The 22860-nt window shown below is 36.7% G+C and overlaps 1 protein-coding gene across 1 annotated transcript; it reads right to left on the bottom strand.

Annotated features, from left to right (window-relative positions):
* Window positions 1-5417: 5417 nt before the first annotated feature.
* On the bottom strand, window positions 5418-11759 carry LOC110801656 (DDT domain-containing protein DDR4). The gene is made up of 11 exons (XM_022007039.2): window positions 11506-11759; window positions 11316-11426; window positions 9722-9808; window positions 9588-9625; window positions 9409-9502; window positions 9044-9150; window positions 8800-8956; window positions 8600-8692; window positions 8370-8490; window positions 7371-7413; window positions 5418-6580 (listed from the first exon to the last, which is right to left on the bottom strand). The coding sequence occupies exons 1-11, from the start codon at window positions 11620-11622 to the stop codon at window positions 5809-5811; spliced, it is 1740 nt and encodes a 579-aa protein (XP_021862731.1). The 5' UTR covers window positions 11623-11759; the 3' UTR covers window positions 5418-5808.
* Between the last annotated feature and the right edge of the window lie 11101 nt (window positions 11760-22860).

Here is a 22860-nt window from a genome sequence, read left to right as displayed (position 1 = left end):
TTGTTTTTATATTTGTTATACAGGTTGCGTTATTCTATTATTGTTTTGACAGGTTTCTATATTTGGTGCAAGGCACTCTAGGTATCCCTAAACAAAATTAGAATTTTCCCGCAAAAAGTGCTTTGTTGCAGCGTACATATATGTTGTACGCTGCAACAAGGGAAAAAAATTTCGCAAAAGTTCAGACTTGTTGCAGCGTACAAATAAATGTACGCTGCAAAAAGTTGAGTCTTTTGCAGCGTACATATATATGTACGCTGCAACAAGTCCAAATTTTTGCCAATTTTTTGGCACTTGTTGCAGCGTACATACATATGTACGCTGCAAAAAACACCTTTTAGCAGCGAACATTGTACGCTGCAACAAGTTCAGACTTGTTGCAGGCCCCCCAGTTGCAGCATACGATGTATGCTGCAACAAGTGCCAAAAAATCGTATGCTGCAACAAGTGCCAAAAAATCGTATGCTGCAATCGTATTGTCTAAAAGCCCGCTGCAATAAGGGTTTTTTCTACTAGTGAAAAATCGTACGCCAAAAGGAAGCATCCCAACATGCATACTTGGGGGCTCCAAGCTACGAAACAACCATAGCAAAATAAAAAATCTCGAAGCAAATGTTTGAACAATCGAAAGGGCACGATGTTTGAGCCCACTTCATGAATGGGCCTGAACCCTATCAAGCTTCTAAGCAAACTATTCAAAATCAGTCATTGCTCCAAAAAAATGATTCAAGCAAACTGATTAATGGACCGCACACAACGGCCATTCTATGAACGCTCGTTCGCACATACATATCATCATTCTAAGTATCGAACATTCACGAACGCGTTCAAAAGGAAAAAATATATACAACAACTAGAGCGGTCAAAGTCTTACGCCTCAAGGTATGTTCCTCGGGCCATATAGACTCGCCCAACTGTTGCAATAACTGTACGCCTTAAAGAGCAACAGTTCCTTAAAATAATCGCCCCAAAGCGACAAGCACCGTAGTCCACCAAATCGGCTACGGCTTCTCAAGGAAATCATCACGTTCTAAAAACAAAGAAAAAAACAAAAGAAAAGAGAATACATAGAACTTCCAAGTGAAATAAACGAATGAACAAGAGGCCAACTGTGTCATCAAAAGACCAGCCCAAACAACACTTTCAACGCCCCACCTGGGCGTGAATTATTTCAACGCCCAGGCCTGGGCGCCGAAAATGAACCCAGGCTCAAAAAAGGCCCTAACTTCTATTGGGCCCTGCCGCATCCATTCGACTCGAAAATAGCCGATTTCCTTACCGAAAGTCGCACCTCACGACTTTGTCAAGAGTAGCACACCACTACAAAGATCGCTCGCACTTACGAGTACAATCCCAAACATGATCAAGGACATCACAAGTTGCGTATCCCCAAGGAACCCCTTTGACAAGAAACGACCGTCAAGCACGAGTGCTTGGGGGCTCGAAAGAAAATATATATTTCAAAAGAGAGTATGAAAAGTTAAAACAATATTCCCAGACTACGCTATACGCAGTCCCATGTTTGGGTAAGCTCAAAAGAACGGGTTTCGACCTCAAGGAAAGGTCGCCGTTGACACTCGTACATAGTCTCCTAATCAAGGACCCAGGTAGTGGCAAAATTGAGCCGAAAAGACTAGCTCAAAACCACGAAAGAAGATGACCACAAAACAATGGTCCGTCTAAGCACGTTGTCAACCCACATTCAGGTTACAACTAAATCCGAGCATCCCTCGAAAGAATTCGCTCCTGCGAGAATGAATAAGAAAAGAAATTCTCAAAAGAAATCACGATGAACAAAAGCAATAGGAACTTGCCCATCTTCAGCGGGCAAGACCGCGTCACCAACCACGCGAGTTCCAAGTCGGAAAAAAAAAAAAAAAAAAAAAAAAAAACGAATTCAGGGACGTCCACCCTTAGCGGACAGGCTCGCCATCTTTAGCCGGCAGGGTCTGCGTCACTAACCGCGCAGGTCCTTAGTCGCTGCAGCGATAACTTTTTTTGGTTTTTCGTTTTTCCCAAAAACGATGTGAGTAGCCTTTGGTTTTCCGTTTTTCCCAAAAACGATGTGAGTAGCCTTTGGTTTTCCGGTTTTCCCAAAAACGATGTGAGTAGCCTTTGGTTTTCCGTTTTTCCCAAAAACGATGTGAGTAGCCTTTGGTTTTCCGTTTTTCCCAAAAAAACGATGTGAGTAGCCTTTGGTTTTCCGTTTTTCCCAAAACGATGTGAGTAGCTTTTGGTTTTCCGTTTTTCCAAAAAAGAGCGATGTGAGTAGTTATTGGTTTTCCGTTTTTCCAAAAAAAGAGCGATGTGAGTAGTTTTTCCTTTTTTCCAAAAATTGGTTTTCCGTTTTTTCCAAAAAGAACGATGTGCTGGATTTTCTTTCGTTTTACAAAAACAAGGGGGTTTTCTCGTTTAGCTAACCTTAAAAATGAGAATCTTTAAAAACATTTTTACCTCGTGGTTGGGCTTGGCCAGGCCCAATTACACTTTACAGCTTTGATTTCGAAAACATCTGTAGCTACTCCCAATGACAAAGTGAGGGAGTTTCTACGCACCTTTAGATCCTTCCAATGACAAAGTGAGGAAGTTTCTATACTATCAGTTGACAAATCCCAATGACACGTGAGGGATATGTCGACACTTCAAAGTGATGACCCTTAAGTCAAATGTTATCACTCGGGGGCTCGTGAGACCCTCGCAAAAAACAGGTCACCATGGCTTGTGTGACGCACTCCGTCTAATACTTTGACCATCGTCTCATCCCGAGACTCAGTCAAAGTGGGGGCTAACTGTAGACACCTACTTTTGTCCCCATTCCCGAAAGGGAAAGGTTCGATGATGAAAACATAAATCTCCACTTGACAACGCATCTCCTATAAAATAACGAATCTCAATTCCCTTTTCATTTCACCCGAAACCTGCTATTTATAGAAACCTGCTATTTATGGAAACCTGCTAAAAATAGTAATTGTCGTAAAGGGTAGCTTCTAAAAGTGGCAAGTCATAAAAGATAGAAACCTGTCAGAATTAGGTGTTGCACTCCAACATAAATCCTAAATGAAAACTGCGAGAATCCTATTCCTAATATGATTCGGAAATAAGAGTTACGTATTAATTAAAATCCTAACGAGCCTAGAGTTCGTAACGGGCCCAGACGCATTCCGTCGTAAATTGATACGCACCAAAAGACTCGATTAAGTCTCAAACACTACGGATTTCAGGAATTCGAATCTGACTAAGAAAACAGCCCAGACCCTATTTTCAACGCCTGGCTCTGGGCGCCGAAATCTTCGGCGCCCAGGCCTGGGCGCTGAAAATACCTGGGTACGTGTTTTTTTCTAATTCTTCGTGGATTAGAACTCTGCAATTCTATCTTTCCACAAACTCTTTTCTATAAATATAGCCCAAAGTTCGACGTGAAAAAAACACACAACACACACAATTCATATTCTGAGTATTGACTCCAACCCTTAGCCTAAGCCTCACGCTGCGAAATTGTTCACGCGTTCTGTCGCAATCGATCCATAAATCGAACAGAACGTATCCTGTCCCATAATTTGAGATTCGTTAAATAAAAAGGAGAAATAGCAAAGTCAAAGTGGTTAGTTTTCTGAGAACCGTGACGCACCTCTCAAGGGTGCGTCGTAATGTGTCCCTTTTCTATGATTTAATTGCTTTCCTCGCCCTTTTTACGAACTGTTAAACTAACTAAATCTGATTGTTCTATCACGCTTAATAAATATAATATTTTTGGGAAATTGGATTATCATGCTAGGTCCCTTAATGCAATCTAAATCAGATAATCGCGATCGATCTAGTATTATATGTTGCATATTGCTAAAATCAACTCAGATTAGTTTAATAGTTAACGCATGTCCCTTCAATTATTTATGCTGAGCTAGTAAGGATATCCTGCCTCTGGAGTTATCGACGAGCGAGTACTCCTCTCGGTAGTTACAGTCCCCCGAACCCTCAATCTCTACCTTGTGGGTGTATGTTGAGAGATCCCCACACCAGGGATCACAAGGGAACCTACGGCCGTCGTGGTCAAACATAATTGCACTCCCTTTATGTCACGATAACCGGATTTTGTCAGTTTTTCTCATTGTCGTTAAAAACTGAATGGCGACTCCTATATTACTAGTCCATTGGGTGTAAACTCACAGGAAATCCAATTACACTTGATTGAATAAAAAGAATCGTCACACCCACGAGGGACGAGGTCACGCATTAGCCTCGTGCTTTTTCGACCCCCTTCACACATCCCGCAAGCCTCCGGTCAAGTTTCTCACAAAGATGACTGAAAGTAGCTCTAGTAACCCGACTATATATATATACACACACTAGATTTTAGCCCGTGCGATGTACGGATTCTATTAAATTGTTAAGTTAAAATAAAAACTCTTATATATACCAACTGCGTATTTTATATATTAGATTAGATGAGTGTTTGATGTTGGATTGAATTTCATTTTAGATTTATTTTTTTAATTGTTAGAGTGGTTGATTTTGGATGGAGTTGTATATACGTGATATTCGAAATTAATTAATAAAAATATCTATGTGTCACCTAATTATTTATCTACGTGGCACTCGAATTTTTAATTCATAAATAATTTTGAAATCTTACCTTTCATTCGCCAAAACCATTAGATTTCCTAAGTGGCGCTCTAATATTGGATTAGTGTTTGATTTTGGATTGAATTTTATTTTATTTTAGTGTTTGATTTTGGATTGAAAATTATTTTTGATTAATGTTTGATTAATTTATTTTAGATTAGCGTTTGATTTTGGATTGAATTTTATTTTAGATTTGTTTTTTAATTATTAGAGTGTACGTTTGATTTTGGATGGAGTTGTATATATTGGTAATTAATTAATTAAAATATCTATGTGGCACCTAAATAATTATCTACGTGGCACTCGATTTTTTTAATTCAAAAATAAATCAGAAATCCTATTTTTCATTGGCCGAAACCATTAGTAATCCTAAGTGGCGCTCTAATAGTTCAGCAAATATGTCTCCTTTATATATATATATTAGATTAGATTATATTTCCTTCGTTTTTTTTACTCGCAACGTTTGTCAATTTCGTGCATGCTAATGCAAATATCTAATCATTATTATCTTTAATTCTCTTTAAGCAAAATATTTAAATTTTTGATATTTTGACAATACACATTGAGATAAATATAACAATAGTCAAAATATAATAAGTGAATAGTGAAAAAGTCTAAACGTTGCGAGTATTAAAAACGGAGGAAGCATGTTTATTCATTGGAAGTTATAGATGCTTATACAACCTTATTGAAACTTATCTAAACTTATTACAGCTGAAACTAATTTAAATCAGGTCATATAAGTCGAATAGAATATAGCAAACTTTTTAAAAATGAAACTAAATCAAGTCATTAAGTAGTCAAATAGAACGCAGTCAACGACTTGCTAGAATTGCCTAATGTTAATGAACTTATTCCCACAATCGTTCAATAATGAATACATGAACTACACTCCATAACTACCAAAATGAAGGCATGTATTGACTTGTAACCTTACTTAAGCCATTAACATTTCTGAGTATCCGGAACATGCTCCAGAATCCAGTTATAATTGTCGCCAGAGATTTTGGATAGATCACTATCTTGCCGGATGGAATGGGCACTGGATGATACAACAGTTTCTAGACATTAGATATATAAACAAAAGCCCAAAAACCTGCCTATGCCAACTCTACAGGCATATTCAATCTACATTTCTCTTCAATCAAAAACCAAGAGAAATCAACTATTCTGCGTATCAGCTTCGTTTCATCTGCTAATTTCATCCTCAGAATCAGCAGCCTCATATGGATCTTCCTCGCTAGAATCAGCAGCCTCAGATGGATCTTCCTCGCTAGAATCAGCAGCCTCAGATGGATCTTCCTCACTAGAATCAGCAGCCTCAGATGGATCTTCCTCGCTTTCATTTTCGGAATCAGGGACAACAACATCATCATCAAAGGCACTGTTTACTATAGGCCTCTGCCTATATCGATTCTTAGCTTCTGGGTTCCTGACTTTGCGAAGATTCTGAGAAGCATTACAATCAGAACTCTTTTTCACCTGCAAGCCAGTAGCAACATCGTCATTCTGTCCTTGAGAAAGTAGTTTTATATGGTTTGCTCCATTAGTTTTGACATTTTTAAGCTCATTATCACTTGAATCGCTTTCACTATCACTAACTATCTCATTATCACTTTTGCCACCGCTGTCAGTCCAACTGGTATCCTTGTCCGTGTCACTGCCTTCAATCTGAAGGTCAGTTTTGCAGTCATTTTCACTCTGACGGTCAGTTTCGCTGTCTTCAATCTGAGAGTCAGTTTCCCCGTTATTTTCACTGCCTTCACCCTGTTGGTCATTTTCCTCATGGTTGTTATCCCCTTCTCCCTGTTGGTCATTAAGCTCATCCTCATGAGTCGAAACTACAGCTTCTTCCTCGGAATGACCACCACTCTGCGAAAATCCATTAGAAGCACTCCCCCTTTTCCTGAGTCTGTGATGCATACTGTCATTCCTTTCCACTTCTCCAGGTTTCCTTTTCCTAAACAATATAAACAAGAGATGAATAACCATTAGAGATAACGTACAACCAGATGATAACAGTGATCATAAAATCATAACACTAGAATTATCACATACGAAGTATAATACACACTTCATGGGGGAGAGACTAAACAAACAGGTGGTATGTGACATTGTAAAGTGGCAGGATTGCCTAAAACTTGTATAATGTAAAATGACAGTACTTGTAGTAATAGTACAATCAAAACCAGTGGTTATAAAAACAAAATAATAATAATTTTGAAAAAACAAAGGGATAGCCAAAAGTGAAAGCAACATCAAAGATACCACTAAATTAGTTTCTTTTCTCTCCATGACTAGATTAATCTAATACATGAGAAAAGTTCCTGTCATTTAACCTAGTACATGAGATGAAAAACAAGGATAAAAAAACACAACTCGTTCAATTCTTTTTCTGAGCTACCTGTAATGTGAACAGAATGTAAAGCATCAAACGCCATCATTAAAAAAAAATGCCAAAACAAAAAATGAAGTAGCAGTGCAATTCTAATAAATAAACAGAATCTAATGCATTATAAATTCATTGAAAATAAAAATGATAAATCGAAACACACATATGAAGTATAAACAAATGTAGCACTAATCAAGGACTCAAGGTATATAGATATCCCTTTGACTAAGAAATTATTTTCCACTTTAAAGAATCCTGATGTCAAGGAGATCTCCCACTATTCCGAAAAGACAACCAGCATAACAAATTAGCATTCACCAGGAGATTTTCAATTTGAACTTTTAAAAATGAAACCTGCCTGGGGGATTTTATAGCCTCGTCAATTGTCCGGTCATAATCATCTGCACAATGATTAACAAAGGAAATATTCTTAATACATCTTAGTTGGACAAAAAATCATGACAAGCAGGAGACTTTACAAACACCCATATGAAAGCGGACTGGCGAGAACAGAATATCAGCAATAACAAAGAGAGTGCTCTTAATATTTGAGGAAGCACTAAATATAAAAACTTATCTAAGTACCAGTAATCAAAATTCTGAATTCATCAAAATTGCAGACACAAACACGCCTACATTCCACAAAAGTGCAGTCTCTAAAGACAACTAGATTCTCTGAAATTGTTGTCAACAAACACATATCTTGAAGAATATACATAAAGGAACTACTTATCAGCCATCAAAATACCATAAAACACCCTGAATTACTAATACTAGGAAGAGAAACTATCTTAGATGGCTACATCGTCACTACAGCTTTGTGTGAAAAAATAAATCAGCTGGTCCTTGTATAAGCAAGGGGGGTCATTTTGTCACCAAACGGAGGGATATATTAGCATATAACATGATCCAAGTATGAGCAGCTTTGTCCCCTTGCTAAATCACTGACAACAGTATGGAGTACTATAAAACAATGGAAATGTTGACGAGGACATTAAACATGTGGTTGAAGAAGTGCAGTGGAGAGGTGTGTTGCAATTACGATCTAATGCTCAATCTGAATCATTGAATGCAAGTAGCAGAGATATACAATGAACACAATCATATCTACTTAAGCACCATTCCAAATATCAACGCAGTGAAACCCATCACATCAAGACAATAGGGAGGAAGCAGAGATGAGGAAATGGTGAATATTTGGTAAAGCAAAATAGGCAAATATTATTATGTTGATCCCGACAGGCCAACACTGTATCTTTATTAGTTGCCAGTTTCAGTGAGTAGTTGTCAATATATCGAGAAAATCTTGTGCACAGCTAGTGACAATTCCAACAGAGAAGAACGTCCACCAGCATACCAAATGTGTACTTCACAGGTTTGCGCGTGCGACAAGAACGGGTGACTCCCGCTGCATAGGAATGACAACCACTCAAACGAGATTCCACTAATTTTTGTCGCTTCAAGTCCCTCTCTTTTTTCTGCAAAAAAAAAGAACACCCACTAACTAAGTAAACAAAGCAAGAGAATTCTGAATACTAGTTGAATCATAGAAATCTACATGAGAAGGCAATAGCCTTGCGCCCTTGCCTTTTGCATTTTCTCGAGTACTGGAATCACTTCAGTTTCAATAGTCTCGTGCACTGCTGCCTCAGCTCCAACTTGGCAAGATGAAAATTTCTCCTGCAAATATTTGGAAAAGATGTCAAAATGAAAAGGACTACAGCTGACAACAGTGACAAGACTTGTTGTGAAGACAAGCACAATCTTTAGTTCTGAATTATACGCACCGTAATTTTACGAAATTCCTCGAGGTTGGTTGCAAGAATCTCCCACTCCGAACTGGTTTCTTGCAGATGTAGACATTTTTTGCCTCTAAGCTTCTGCTTCATGACCTTGTTCACTTCCCTGTACAGTCTATGACCAATAACTGAATTTCCGTCATACCTACCAGTAGAAATAACATAGACAAAATTATCAAAACAAATATACTGCTTAGAATTGCCTAATGCTAATGAACAGAAAATTAGTTACCAGTAGGACGCTCCATTTTTGTCTTGAGCAATTGTATCTTTACGAAATTGAGATACTTGTCCCCCTTCCTTCAGTGCGTCATTGATATAAGAAACTAGATCATGTTGCTATAAGCATAAAGAACAGATAACACCAAATTTAGTGGCTCCATTTTCATAAAAGTTCATAACTTAGACTGAAACTTTTTCAACGAGCAACACACTCATTGAACTAAACAAGAATTAAGTTGAAGTACAGACAAGTGAATGCTGAATAAACTGTAAAGGTGAAAACGGAAGTCAACTAAATACTTGAGCATTTAATATTATAGATTATCACGTATAGCAAAATTTTCCAAAAAATCAGAAGGCAAATAATAACCCCACCTGTGTTCGGATTTCACACAAGGCCTTTAACATCAACAAACGTACAGTTGGATCAAGTTCTTTGTATCTGGATATTTCTTCTCTGCACAATAAACTGTAGCACCTTAGCAGTCAAATTTTCTCAGAACAAATAGGTCAAGGTAAGGGTCAAAGTGAAGAAACGAAACAAACAATTATACCCTTTGGCTTCAGTCAGAGGAACTTTGCCTTCAGCAACCTACTCAAAGAAACCAGAAAGATATAGAAAATTTTATCAATTTCATCAACCACGTCAAAAATAAATGAAAAACTGTGCAAGCTGACACAAACCTACCAGTGGCCACCATTCCGCTAACCTTCTACAAAGAATTGTCACCCAGACATCTGGATCATGCAACTTCTTGGAAAAAGGCCGTATTCCCTGCACATTGTTACATCAATGTTTTGAATAAAATACATGACAATTATCTTCCATAAACACCACGTTATATGTATAGGCTCAGTAACACAGCTGCTAGTTACCTTAAATATTTAACCAAAGTATTGAATTTTGAATATATCCTAGATAAAATAACACTTCATCCATAAAAGAACTTTAGTTGATGATTCTAGAGGTAGAAGATTGGGGAAAGGGAAAAAAGGTACATGCATTATAAACTTCTTAATATTTCATGAAAACAGAACATCCATGACAAATTCACACTACTACATAATAAAACCATTTGGACAAAACATTTATTTATTTCCAAATGCAACAACCCTAAGCTATGTTATGTAACTCTACAAATCGCACAGCCAATTGAGCATGTTCTGAGCTTAGAAGTTGTTGGCTTTTTCTTTTGGCAAATAAATTTTATTACTTATCAAGTAAGATTACAAACGCCCAGCCACCTACCAACACCTACTACAACTGTTGAAAATGCATCAGTATCTAAACTGTTAAACCTTCCAGGAAGGACTAACAACAAGACCCTTCATTTGTAGCAACATAAGTCACACCATTCCTAACAAAGACAAATCACCTTTCCACCTGCAAGCTACTTTATACAGAATATCTCTAACAACTGCATTACAATCAGACACAGAACCAGATATAACTTTTTATTTCTCTAATGCCATAAAGCACAAGTAGCCTCACTAAACAGCATCCCCTGGAGGAAGTTGCTGTTTTCAATTGGTATTATAATGTCAGCATTACTTCACAAAGAATAGCAGAAATTGCATATTTCCATTCTCTTTCCCTATTTGGGAACTTTTCTCCAAAAGGGTATTGAGACAGCACATCTACAATAATTACGGTGCATTTTCTTTCTCACACACGCACGCGCACACTGTCACACACATGTCTGAGAACTAGATAAATATTCTACCACTCGTAGTGTTGTAGAAAGGTAAAGGGGTGTAACCCATATTTAAAGGAGCATTTAGAGAAAAACATTTACTGGATCTGCTGTCAAGTAGGAATAGAATTTTGATGCCTTCTATATTCATATCAAGATCAAACATCAAATAACAAGAAACATTTCTATCCTTTATTACACCCTTTACAGGGAAAATTGAGACGAGAAATTCATTGCTAGTTTAAACCAAGAACAAACCAGAATGACATTGACCAAAACCATTGTCTAACATTCTAATCATTATCATCTAACAACCCTTTCCTAGACGTTTTAAATACACCAAAAACTACTGCACCAAATTTCAACAAACGTTCAAGTTACAATTACTCCGAGATTTCGAGGAGTAAATCAGGGCGCGGCATGCTCGTACGGTCGTACCCATACAAATATACAGATTACACACAAAAGCACAACCTAATTGGACCCTAGAAGAACTAAATTTTTAATTTTTAAAACAACATGCAGTTCGGAAATTGTTAAAATTTCAGCTTAAAGCGACAGAATTGAGAAGCCGAATAAAGTTTATACCTTAAGAAGCGATATATGAAGCTTAGAAAGTAAATCGTTTGGGTTAATCAAAGCATCTTCGATTTCCTCCGCTGACATTTTCAACTCTTTACCAATCAATGGCTCGAAAACCTTCCATTCCTCCAAATAAAAAATCAATTAAAGGAAAAAAAACCAAATACATAGAGTTATAGAGATAGCAAGATCTTACGCTGAGAAAATTAAGGACAGACGCTAGTTCCCATCGCCGGCGAAGCTCACGCAGCGGCGGCGGTAGATATTGAGATTCATCCATGTCAAGCGACTCTTGTTGATGGTTGTCCGCCATTGAAGAGAGAGAAGGTGAAGGTGAAGGTGAAGGTTTCGGAGAGAGATGGCGGAGTTTCGAGATTCTCCCGCCCAAAGTGAATTTACTGTGAGGTTTTGAGGGGGAAATGAAAGGGGGCAACTGTGGTGGGGGTTGTTTCTTCTTTTATTCTTTTGACTACCTCGGTCCTAAAATATTACCCCATGTATTATAGTGCGGAATATTTTATTTATTTGTCTCATATCTTATTAATTTGTATTTTTATTTTATTTAATAATTTATTTTTGGATAAAACCAATTTTTAATGTAGTAAATAAAAGTATTTAGGACAATTTTTTATTGACAGATGATGTATAAATTCTACTATTTTGAAGGATAACATTTTAAATGCTAGGGCTATTTTTGAACAAGGTTTAGTCTTTTCTTCTTTAGTAAGATTCTTTTACTTATGTGTATGAGTTGTAGGTGTTCAAAGTTGGGAAGGGAGGAGTGAAGTATCGACCGAAAGACCAACATCACGAATTTAATGGACCGCAGAATGTATACCTAATAGATGTCAAATTTTGGTGGATCAAAGACTAAATACCTAGAAAAGAAAGGGTTGTTGTGCATCTCTATTGGGGAAAACAATATGAGTGGCCATTACAACATTAGAGGCATCCACGTGGTAACAAGAAGTTAGAATCTGCTTTATTCAAATCAATAAGCTATCTACTACGTATAGTTTATGCGTTTAGATATTTTTTCATTCAAGATACAAATTATCAGACGTTATCTTCCCCCTTGGAGGATAAAAGCTAAACGAATAAGAATGGTAGGACTTCATTGAAAACATCTTGTGAAGTTTTATTTTTATCTTACGTTCCACAAAAATTTACCTATATAAACAACCTTAAAATCTTTTGCAATACAATTCTTTGAGTTTTAAAACATAAAAATCTAACGGAAACTAGCAAGGTATCCATGTATACATACATACTTCTCTAAAGTGAAAAACATTATACAATCACAAAAACAAAATTCACCACAATTTAATATAAAAAATGAAAAATATATTTTTTAAAATGAGATCGAACACGTCTTTTTAAATGACAAACATATTACAGTGACAAGCACGGAAAATTATTCGGAGTTACTTTTATTTTGACAATGAAAATAGTAGTGGAACATGATTTAGTTTTAACCAAACATCATTATTCGTGGAACCCAAATGGAGGTACAAACCCTTAAATTTATGTCTTTTTACAGGGTTGGATCCTCCATCCTCCACAACTCCACCCATTATTTTCCTTAACAAATGCCATTTTGCATATTCGACTATCTCTCTAAAGCATCTATTATTGACTATAAAGTGGAACAACCAGATTTTGATGTGGGCCAAGGATATTAATTTGTCATCACGATAGTTCCTTTCAATCTTGTATTACTACATCCAAGCTTACTATTCATCTATGGCTACTTTCCCGGTCAAATGACTAGTAAATGAATGTAATACCTGATATTTTATGATTTAATTAATGTATTTATTATGTTTATAAATCATTAAGCGCATTTTATTAAAAGGTTATCTTTTTTAAAGGAATTAAAAGGTTATCTTTAATATTATTTAAATATGTTTAATTAAAATTAGAAATATTGTATTATTTTGTTTAAGGAGAAGTGGAGTATTTAAATCAAATAGGAGAGCAGTAGTATTTTAGAAAGAGAAAAGAATTTTAAAAGAGTTATTTCTATTTTGGAAGAGGATTTTAATACAATTTTAAGTGAGGGTTTTTAGTCCTTCTATCATAATTTTTTTTCTAAGGAACCTATAAATACTCATTAAATTAGTCATGAAATTTCATGACTAATGCTCTCTTGATCCCCAAGTCACAAAACACAAAAACACTGAAACCCTAAACCCATATATCCTTTTTCCTCTCTCCTCTCACCCGACTCTCTCTCCTCTCCTCTAGGACGTTGGCGACCACTGGCGCACCGCTACCCCGCCGCCCCTTGCTGGCCACTGATGCCGTGTCGTTAGGCCGGTCGATAAGCTATTCTCTCCTCTTTTCTTATCGGCTTTGCGAAAGCTTTTTAAAACAATAATATTCTCTTGATTAATTTTATATAATTTTCAGATTAATTCATATTAGTTTTATCAATTGTGTTAGGAGGAAACTTTAGATTAGTTGATTTCTAAGCAAGTTGACCCCGTACATTACCTATTCAAGGTATGTGTACATATGTAGGGGATTAAATACATGTTGTTAGTATCATGTTGAAGTGAATATTTTGATGCTCATCGGATTATTTGAATTGAATGTTGATTGTGTTTGTTGAATTAATAGCAACCATGTTTAATCAAGTTTTTTTAAGTCTTGTATTTTTTTAATTACAAGCATTCCAAGCAAGTTTATTTATGTTTGTACTTTTGATTACAAACATATCAAGTAAGTTTAGTAGTGTCTTGTACTCTTAATTACAAACATGTCAAATAAGGTAGACAAGGAGTTAAGTTATGCCTAATGACATAACTCTCATGTTAACAGAATCATGTTGAACCAAGGAATTGAAGATTAATAATAAAAGTTTTATTGTGTTCTATGATCACAAGTCTTAAAATATTTTAAAAAGTATGTTGGTTTGAGTGTTGGTATGTTGAATTATGTGTTTTGTTTTATTGTCGAGTTCTTGAGTCGCCCTTTAATACTAATGTAATCCCCCGTAAATTTTTAAATGTTATTAATATATTTTAACGTATAGTTAATTATATTTAAATAGAATTTACGAATTTTAGAAATAAATATATAATTAACGTATATTTATTTTATTACATTCTAAATATTTTAACGGTTTATGAAATCAAAAATAATTTTAGAATTTTATGTTGAAAAGAATTTGAATTACGAAAACACGTTTGAATTTGGAAAACAATCCTAATCGATTTTGGATTCAAACACAACAACTCAATCCTAGTTCTAGCCCAAATTGTAAAAGTCCAAATAAATAAACCCATAATTTCACTCTTGTTTCAATTCACGTGAAAGAAATCTGCTCCTCTAGTCCTCTCCTTCATCCAACGTAAAACCAAACCCTCCTTCACGAAAAAGCAGTAAACCTCTGCTTGCTTGCGGTTTCAGCCGCCACCGCCGTCGACCACCCGGCCACCTGCGTTACCGTCCGGTATCTCTCCTCCTTCTCTTATTCTTTCTTTCTCTTTTTCGTTTAATTTCTCCTCCTCACTTGTTTCGGTTTCTCACAGCAACTACAACAACCACCGCGAGTCTTGTCACCGCCGTCCAGCCACCTTGTCATCGCCTGACCGCCGTCCCTTTTGCACGGTAGTCTCTGTCCATCTTTTATTTTCTCCTTCATCTCTTTTCTTTTTCATTCTCTTTCTTTCTCTCGTTTCCTCCTCTCCTTAATCGTATCTGTTTCGCACAGCCACCATTCGCGTAGCCACTTCACCCAGTGACCACCTGTGCGTCGCCGTGCCTCAGCTCGCCGCCGTTCCGCCGCTGTCGCGCTTGTGCTCCGCCGGCCAGCCTCTTCTCTTCTCCTTTTTGGTTAAGTCCTTAAAACCCCTACGTGAATTAAAGATTTTATATTATGTTCTAATTATGTAATTTATATTTTATTGAATTAAATGTATAGTTTTTATTATTCAATTATGAATTTCAGATTTATATATTTTACATAATTGAATTATTAAATTTCAGATTACATTATTTGATTGAAACGAGAATTTGAATTATTTAAAGCATGAATTTTAAGTTTAATGGTTTTAAATCATGGTAGGATGATTATAGATTATTAAAGTTATGATTTTAATGATTTTAAGTACGTTGAATATATTTTGGAGTAGTTTTAAATCACCTTATATTGCTGGAAATTTGTAAAGGGCATGTTTATTGAAGTTTGTGATAATTGGTGATTATTAGTGTAGTAATCACTATGCTAGGAGGTTTAGTAGCTAAGTGTTGGCATTGGGGAATGTTCAGATTATGCTTAGGAAGGGTTTGAAGCACCCTAATGTTGCTGAAAATTCAATGTGAATTGATATGAATCTATACTGGTTGTTTTATGCGGAGAATTCTCTGTAGGCGATTTTTGAAAGTGCTAAAGTGGCCTATCAATTTGTTTACACAAGGTACGTACATACCTGTGTGCTTGTGGATGTGTGCTATTATGGAAACCATGTTGAACATGTCTATGAACTTGGTTATGTTGAAATTTACATGTTTAATGCAGTTGGACGAACATGTTGAACATGTCTATGAACTTGGTTATGTTGAAATTTACATGTTTAATGCTGTTGGACGAACATGTTGAACATAGAGTTTATTATGAGAACTATAACATGTTAGCATGGATGTTTGATGTAAGCATGTCGGTTGGCAACATTATATTATACATATATATATATATATATATATATATATATATATATATATATATATATATATATATATATATATATATATATATATATATACATATATATATATATATATATATATATATATATATATATATATATATATATATATTGGTTTAGATCAATTGACCGTTGTTCCCTTTTAGCATTTCACTACTTTATGAGGGCCGAGGACCTTGTTTAGTAAGTAGAAACTTTATACCTATATATAGGGGTTAACCATTGTTAAAGGAAAGATTGAATTAATTGGAATGAGTTCTTGATTGATAATTTTGTGATCGCTTACTGAATTCTAAGATAAAAACAATTGTGAATACTTGTTGATTACGTGATTTAGGTGATTGATGAGTCATAACAAAGTATTAATTGGTAAATCATGTAAAGTGAAACTGAATAGCAATAGCTTTAGACTGTGCACGTTTGAAGTGACGGACAAACAGGAGTTGGGGTTCATGGTGGTAGCCCGACCATGGCCTTTTCTGGGACCGGATTGATCATCGTGTTCTATTTTATTCAAAAGTTCCTCGATATAGCAGGTCACTGAGGTTACGGAGTCGCGCCCGTACCTCGTCTTCCTTAGTGAAGACTTCTGGTTGGAGAACTTGGTCCATTGACTATTTCAATTAAAATAATTGTTATTCCAGTAGGAACACGCACAAGAGGGGGGGGGTGAATTGTAATTAGAACTTTGATAAAGTTTCTTGCGGAACTTAAGAAACAATCAAGAAACTGAGAATAGAGAAGACAATAACAACAATTGTGAAAACTTCTTGATACTAATCAAGAAGAGAATTCTTTTATTATGGTAATGCCTCGATTACAATAATCTCTCCAACACAAGTTCCTCTCAAACTCGTGTTCCTCACAGTAATCTACTTCGATTACAACTCCTTAACTTCTCTCTCTCAGACTTAAACTCTAAGTCTAAACAGGATAACTCTATCCTTACTAATACAAAATATAATTCGTGTTTGGATAACTCTAGATATTAATAATGCTTTTGTGTGGATATAAGGAACTTAGGAACTTTGAATTAACTAGGACACAAACTGTTTTAGAAAATCTTAGACAAAACGTTTTTAGGAAAGCAAGAACTCTCAGAATGTTTGTGTACTTTAAACCAAAAACGATTTCCCTTTTATAGTGTTTATCCTTAGGGTTAGTTCCCTTCAAAACCTCAACTGCTAACTGCCAGCACTTTGGTCTCCACGTCCCTTGACTTGAGGAACAAGGGGAAGACCACTTCCCACGTTCAGCCATAAAGCAGTTAGTGATTTGACTCAATCAAACCCTAAAATATTTCTTTAAAACAGATTTTATTTATCTACAAAAACTTAGGAGAATTTTTAGGAAAATAAGTTTTGTTTAAATAAAATAAAACGTAAATCTATTTTATATTAAATATGCAAAACTTGTTTTTATTTATGAAAATGTTTTCCATAAAAATCGCTTCCAATAAAATAAATGGCCTAATTAAATCATAAGTTCCTTGAGTACTCTATATACCATTAGCATAATTAATATTTACATAAAATTCTAAGTACAGTGGACTACCTAGACTTCATGTCTTCCCTTTGTCTGGAACTTGCAACTCAGAAGCTTCAGACGTTCCAGCCAAGGAACATTGATGAGTTCCTCTCTAGCTAACACAGGAACTCTTGGCTATGAGTCTGTAATAGTTCTTGTGGATATTCGGAACTCTTGATATGTAACTGTGTTGCTCCTCTTGTGACTTCAAACTGGAACAGATACAACTTCCAGCTCTGAAACTCCATTGACTGTTCCAAGTGTACCTCAGGAACTTCACCAGTTTATTCAAGTTCCTATCCTAATAGAAACTTGGGCATATGCCTGTTCAAAGTCATTTAGCAACCATAATCAGGAAGTTTGCAATATGTGTGTGTCATCAACCAAAACTTAGGAACAACAATATTCCCCCTTTTTGGTGATGACAACACTTGCAAACTTTTTACAAAGAGAGTAAGTACAAACAAACAAGAACTTATACAGACTATTGTGAAACAGAACATAAAAATTGAAAAACAAAAGAGAAAGATTAGAGAGAAGAAAGAGGAGCACCCTTGGCTTACAGAGAGATTCAGAGAGATTGATTCAGGAACTGGATTGAGTGTGCCTTGGAAGTTTGCACCCATGACTTCCCCCTGTTGACATCAACAAAAAGCATAGCACGAAATATAGCCATTCCAAACACAGTGCCCCACGATCAACGTTTGGCAAGTTAAGCTAGCCTCAAAGTATTAAACTAACTCATACAATAAATTGAAAGCAAGCAGTAATGATCAAGACTAGAAAGCATAGATATGTGTAACCAAGCAAGTCAAAATAAGATGGAACAAATACCCAAGTTTAAAAATTATACAAACCGAAAGCAAATTAAAAAGATTGTTCCATGGCAAAAGATAAAAGAAACATGGGATAGGGTGATTTAGGCTTGGGATGGGGAACCAGAACCAGCAGTTTCTTCTATCACAGTCTCCTCAAAAGATTCCAGATTGTTGATCTTGGTGAGGATTGTGGCACGAGTTGCATTGGCTTGTTCTGAGTAGTGGTGAAGATCGTTTTGGAGAGTCTTGACACTTGTAACCAATGCACCTATGTGGGCCTGCATTGAGCTAATCCTGTGATCTGTTCCCTCCTGTAGTTCCACCAGACGAGCAACTGTTGCCTTTAGCTCCAATATCTGATCATCCTTTGTGTTCCAGGCACCCCCATGATCTTGAACATGTTCCTGTTCAGATGGAACACGACGAGCTTTGGACTTTTTGGAGGATCTGGGTGTCCTTTTTCTTGGCCTAACAGTTTCAGGCAGTTCCTCTTGATTCAGTGGAACAGCATCCTCCTCTATGGGCATCTCCTTGACATCCCCTTCCTCATTTATTTCCATGAAGACAGGCCCTCTTTTCTTGTTCTCCTTCATTGCTACCCTCATGCTCTTTCTTTTTCCTACACTCTTCCTGTTCCCTCGAGGTAAAGGGACCTCTATTTGTTCGAGTTCCTCCTCCTCCTCCACTTCTTCTTTAACTGCAATTCCTTCCTGATCTTCCTCATCTTGTTTCTCTTCCTTTCCAGCCCTAATGACTTTACCCTGAACCACTTTAAGATTTAATAGATGGAGCATTTCAAGTTGAAGGATTTGGGTGGATTTTAAGGGAATCACAAAGTATGGGCTAAGGTCAACTGAGAAGCTTTTGAAGATTTCTGTAAGAAGGGAGGAGTATGGAATTTTGAATTTGGGGATACAGGTGGATAAGTGTTTGATCATGATTGCAGGAAAGTTTATGGGAATTTTCCTTTCAAGACAATACATGAGACATGCATCAAACAGACTTGCTATGTTCCTTTTCTGAGTTCGAGGAACTACACCTCTCCACACAATATTAAACAGTAATTTTTGAAGAGGTGAAAAGCAGTTGTGTGAGGTGGAGGTGGATACTTTAGAATCTCCTCCAATGGAACCAACTATATCTTTCTCATCTACATTATCTATGGTCACTGTGATTTGACCTTTGAGCCACATATCAAAACCCCTATTGGGTGTACCAAACAGCTGTTCCAGATAAGAGGCATCAAATTCGATGCGAGTTCCATTCACTTTACTTGAACATACATTATCAACACATGCAAAGTTCTTGCAGAATTCTTTCATAGCTTCAGGAATTAAGGGGGATTTGGCATAGGTACTCAACAGACTTACCCACTTTTGTTGTTCAAGGATTTCCATCAACTCTTTAAATTTCGTGGCTTCACACCATGTTGAGTTGATTGCGAACCCCTCGACCAGATTGTTTTCCTTTGCAGTGAGTTTCTTGGACCCTTTTGCTTCCCCCTGAGTTTGAGCATTCTCCTCTGTTTCCTCGATGTTTTCACCAGAAGCTTCCACTCGTCGTTTTTTGGATTTTCTTGTGGAGGATCTAGGGTTTGAGATTGGGGATTTCATTTCGATGTCAGTGTTGGTTTGTTCCCCCTGAGTGATTGCGAGCATTGGATTGTGGGATCGAAGAGGAATTGGCGATTGAATGGGTGAGGTATCCATGGGAACAGGAGATGAAGGGTTTCTCTTTCGTTTGAGGGATGTGAGATCAGTGTTGTTGCTTGTGAGAACCATGGTTGAGGTTTTTTTTATAGGTGGAAGGAGAGGTGATGTCAGTGGAGAAGACGTGTGAGAGAGAGAAAGGGGGTTGCATGGATTGATTGTGGAAAGTGAAGAGTTTCTCCTATTTATTGCCAATGGAACCGTTCCAAACATTCTTTGAATATGGGTATTCGGTTTTTAATTAAAAAAAATAAATAGATAAAAATAAAAGGAAAATGAAAAAAAATTGTGTTTGACTTTGACTTGCTTAATTTCGTATCTCTGACTTAACTAGTTTGAAAGGAACTGCTTACCTTGCTCATTTGAAGTGTGAGTGAATTTGCCACGATGGTAAGCTTCAACTATGTTTGCACACAAGATTTTGTGTTTGTAATAGTCTATATGTACCATGATTTTTGCTTTTGCCTTAGAGGAACTCCAATTTGGCAATTACCTTAGCTTGATCATTCCGAGTTCCATTCTCATTTTCTCATGTTTCTCTCTGTTCAAAGGCTTAGTTAAAATATCAGCAATTTGGTGATCAGTTTGGCAAAAGTCTAATTTGATCAAACCTTTCTCAACATTATCTTTAAGGAAATGGTGTCTGATGTGGATGTGTTTGACTCGGGAATGATGAACCGGATCTTTTGAAATACAAATAGCACTAGTGTTATCACAATAGATAGGAACACAATCATAGATAATACCAAAATCTCTTAGCTGTTGTTTTATCCATAGAATTTGTGAGCAACAAGCTGCAGCAGCTACATACTCAGCTTCAGCTGTGGATAGAGCAACAGTATTCTGTTTCTTGGAACCCCAAGAAACCATGCATGGACCTAGGAACTGTACCATACCTGATGTGCTTTTTCTATTCACTAAGTCACCTGCATAATCAGCATCTGCATATCCTCTTAGCTCGAAGGATCCACTTCTTGGATAGTAAAGGCATAGGTCATCAGTTCCTTTGAGATATCTTAGTATTCTTTTCACCGCAGTTAGATGGGACTCCTTTGGATTTGATTGAAATCTTGCACATAGTCCTACACTAAAAGAAATGTCAGGTCTACTGGCTGTTAAATATAATAGAGATCCAATCATACCTCTGTATTTTGTTTGATTCACACTTTTCCCATTTGGATCAGTGTCTAATCTGGTAGCAGTTCCCATGGGAGTGTGATTTACTTTGGCTGATTCTAGCTCATATTTCTTTAGGAGTTCCTTCACATACTTTTGTTGGTGTATCATGATTCCCTCCTCGGTTTGCTTGATTTGTAAACCAAGGAAGAAGTTGAGTTCCCCCATCATACTCATTTCAAATTCACTGCTCATCAAGCTTGCAAAATCCTTGCACAAATTTTCATTAGTTGCTCCAAATAATATATCATCAACATAAATTTGAACTACTAACAAGTCAGTTCCTCTAGATTTTAAGAATAAGATTTTGTCTATTCTACCTCTTTTAAAATCATTTTGAAGGAGGAACTTTGATAATCTCTCGTACCAAGATCTAGGGGCTTGTTTTAGTCCATAGAGAGCCTTATCTAATTTGTAAATGTGATTTGGAAATTCTGGATTTTCAAATCCAGGGGGCTGTTCCACATAAACATCTTCCTCTAAGAAACCGTTTAAGAAAGCACATTTAACATCCATTTGATAAAGTTTAAAACCCATGAAAGCAGCAAAAGCAATTAAGATTCTAATGGCTTCTAATCTAGCAACAGGTGCAAATGTTTCTTCAAAGTCAATGCCTTCCTGTTGATTATAACCTTTGACCACTAACCTTGCTTTGTTCCTTATGATTGTTGCATGTTCATCTTTCTTGTTCCGGAACACCCATTTTAGCCCTATCACCTTCTGGTGCTTTGGTTTGGGTTCCAAGTGCCATACCTTGTTTCTTTTGAATTCATTTAATTCTTCTTGCATGGCAATGATCCAGTCAGCATCTTCCAGAGCCTCAGTGTGATTTCTTGGCTCAAATATGGAGAGGAACGCGTGGAATGCGCAAAAGTTCCTTAGTTGTGACCTTGTCTGAGTTCCTTTTCTGATGTCACTCACAATGAGTTCCATTGGGTGGGACTTTAGATGCTTCCAAGGTTTAGGTTGAAATTGAGCTACTGGTGTTGTGGCATTTTCGTCAGTTCCTTCTATGACCTGAGTTCCCTGTTGGGGTTCCTCTGGTGTTGTTTCTGGATCTTCTTGGTTTTCTGCTTGTTCCTCTAGTACGGGAACTTCTTGATTTTGTTGAGCAGTTCCTCTTGCTGTGTGTTTGCTTATTTGGAACTCCTCATCATTTTCTGCAGCACGAGATAAACCAATCTCGAAAAATTCTTGTTCCTGTACTATGTCAGTTTTGTTAGATTCATCAAATATTATATGTACACTTTCCTCAACACACATAGATCTTTTGTTATAAACTCTATAAGCCTTGCTATTTAAGGCATATCCTAGGAACACTGCCTCGTCGCTTCTTTCATCAAACTTCCCCAAGTTCCTTTTTCCATTGTTGTGGACAAAACATTTGCTCCCAAAGGCTCTAAAGTAAGAGATGTTGGGTTTTATACCTTTTAGTAGCTCATAGGGGGTTTTGTTTAGGATTGCTCGAATCATAACTCTATTTATAATGTAACAAGCAGTATTGACTGCTTCAGCCCAGAAGTTCCTAGGCAAGGAACTGGCTATTAGCATGGTTCTTGCCATGTCCTCTAGGGTTCTATTTTTCCTCTCAACAACTCCATTTTGTTGT

This window comes from Spinacia oleracea, chromosome 1, assembly GCF_020520425.1.
Source record: "Spinacia oleracea cultivar Varoflay chromosome 1, BTI_SOV_V1, whole genome shotgun sequence".
Lineage (NCBI taxonomy): Eukaryota > Viridiplantae > Streptophyta > Magnoliopsida > Caryophyllales > Amaranthaceae > Spinacia > Spinacia oleracea.
Note: the sequence above shows the minus strand (reverse complement) of the source record. Positions and strands in the feature narration are given on the sequence as shown.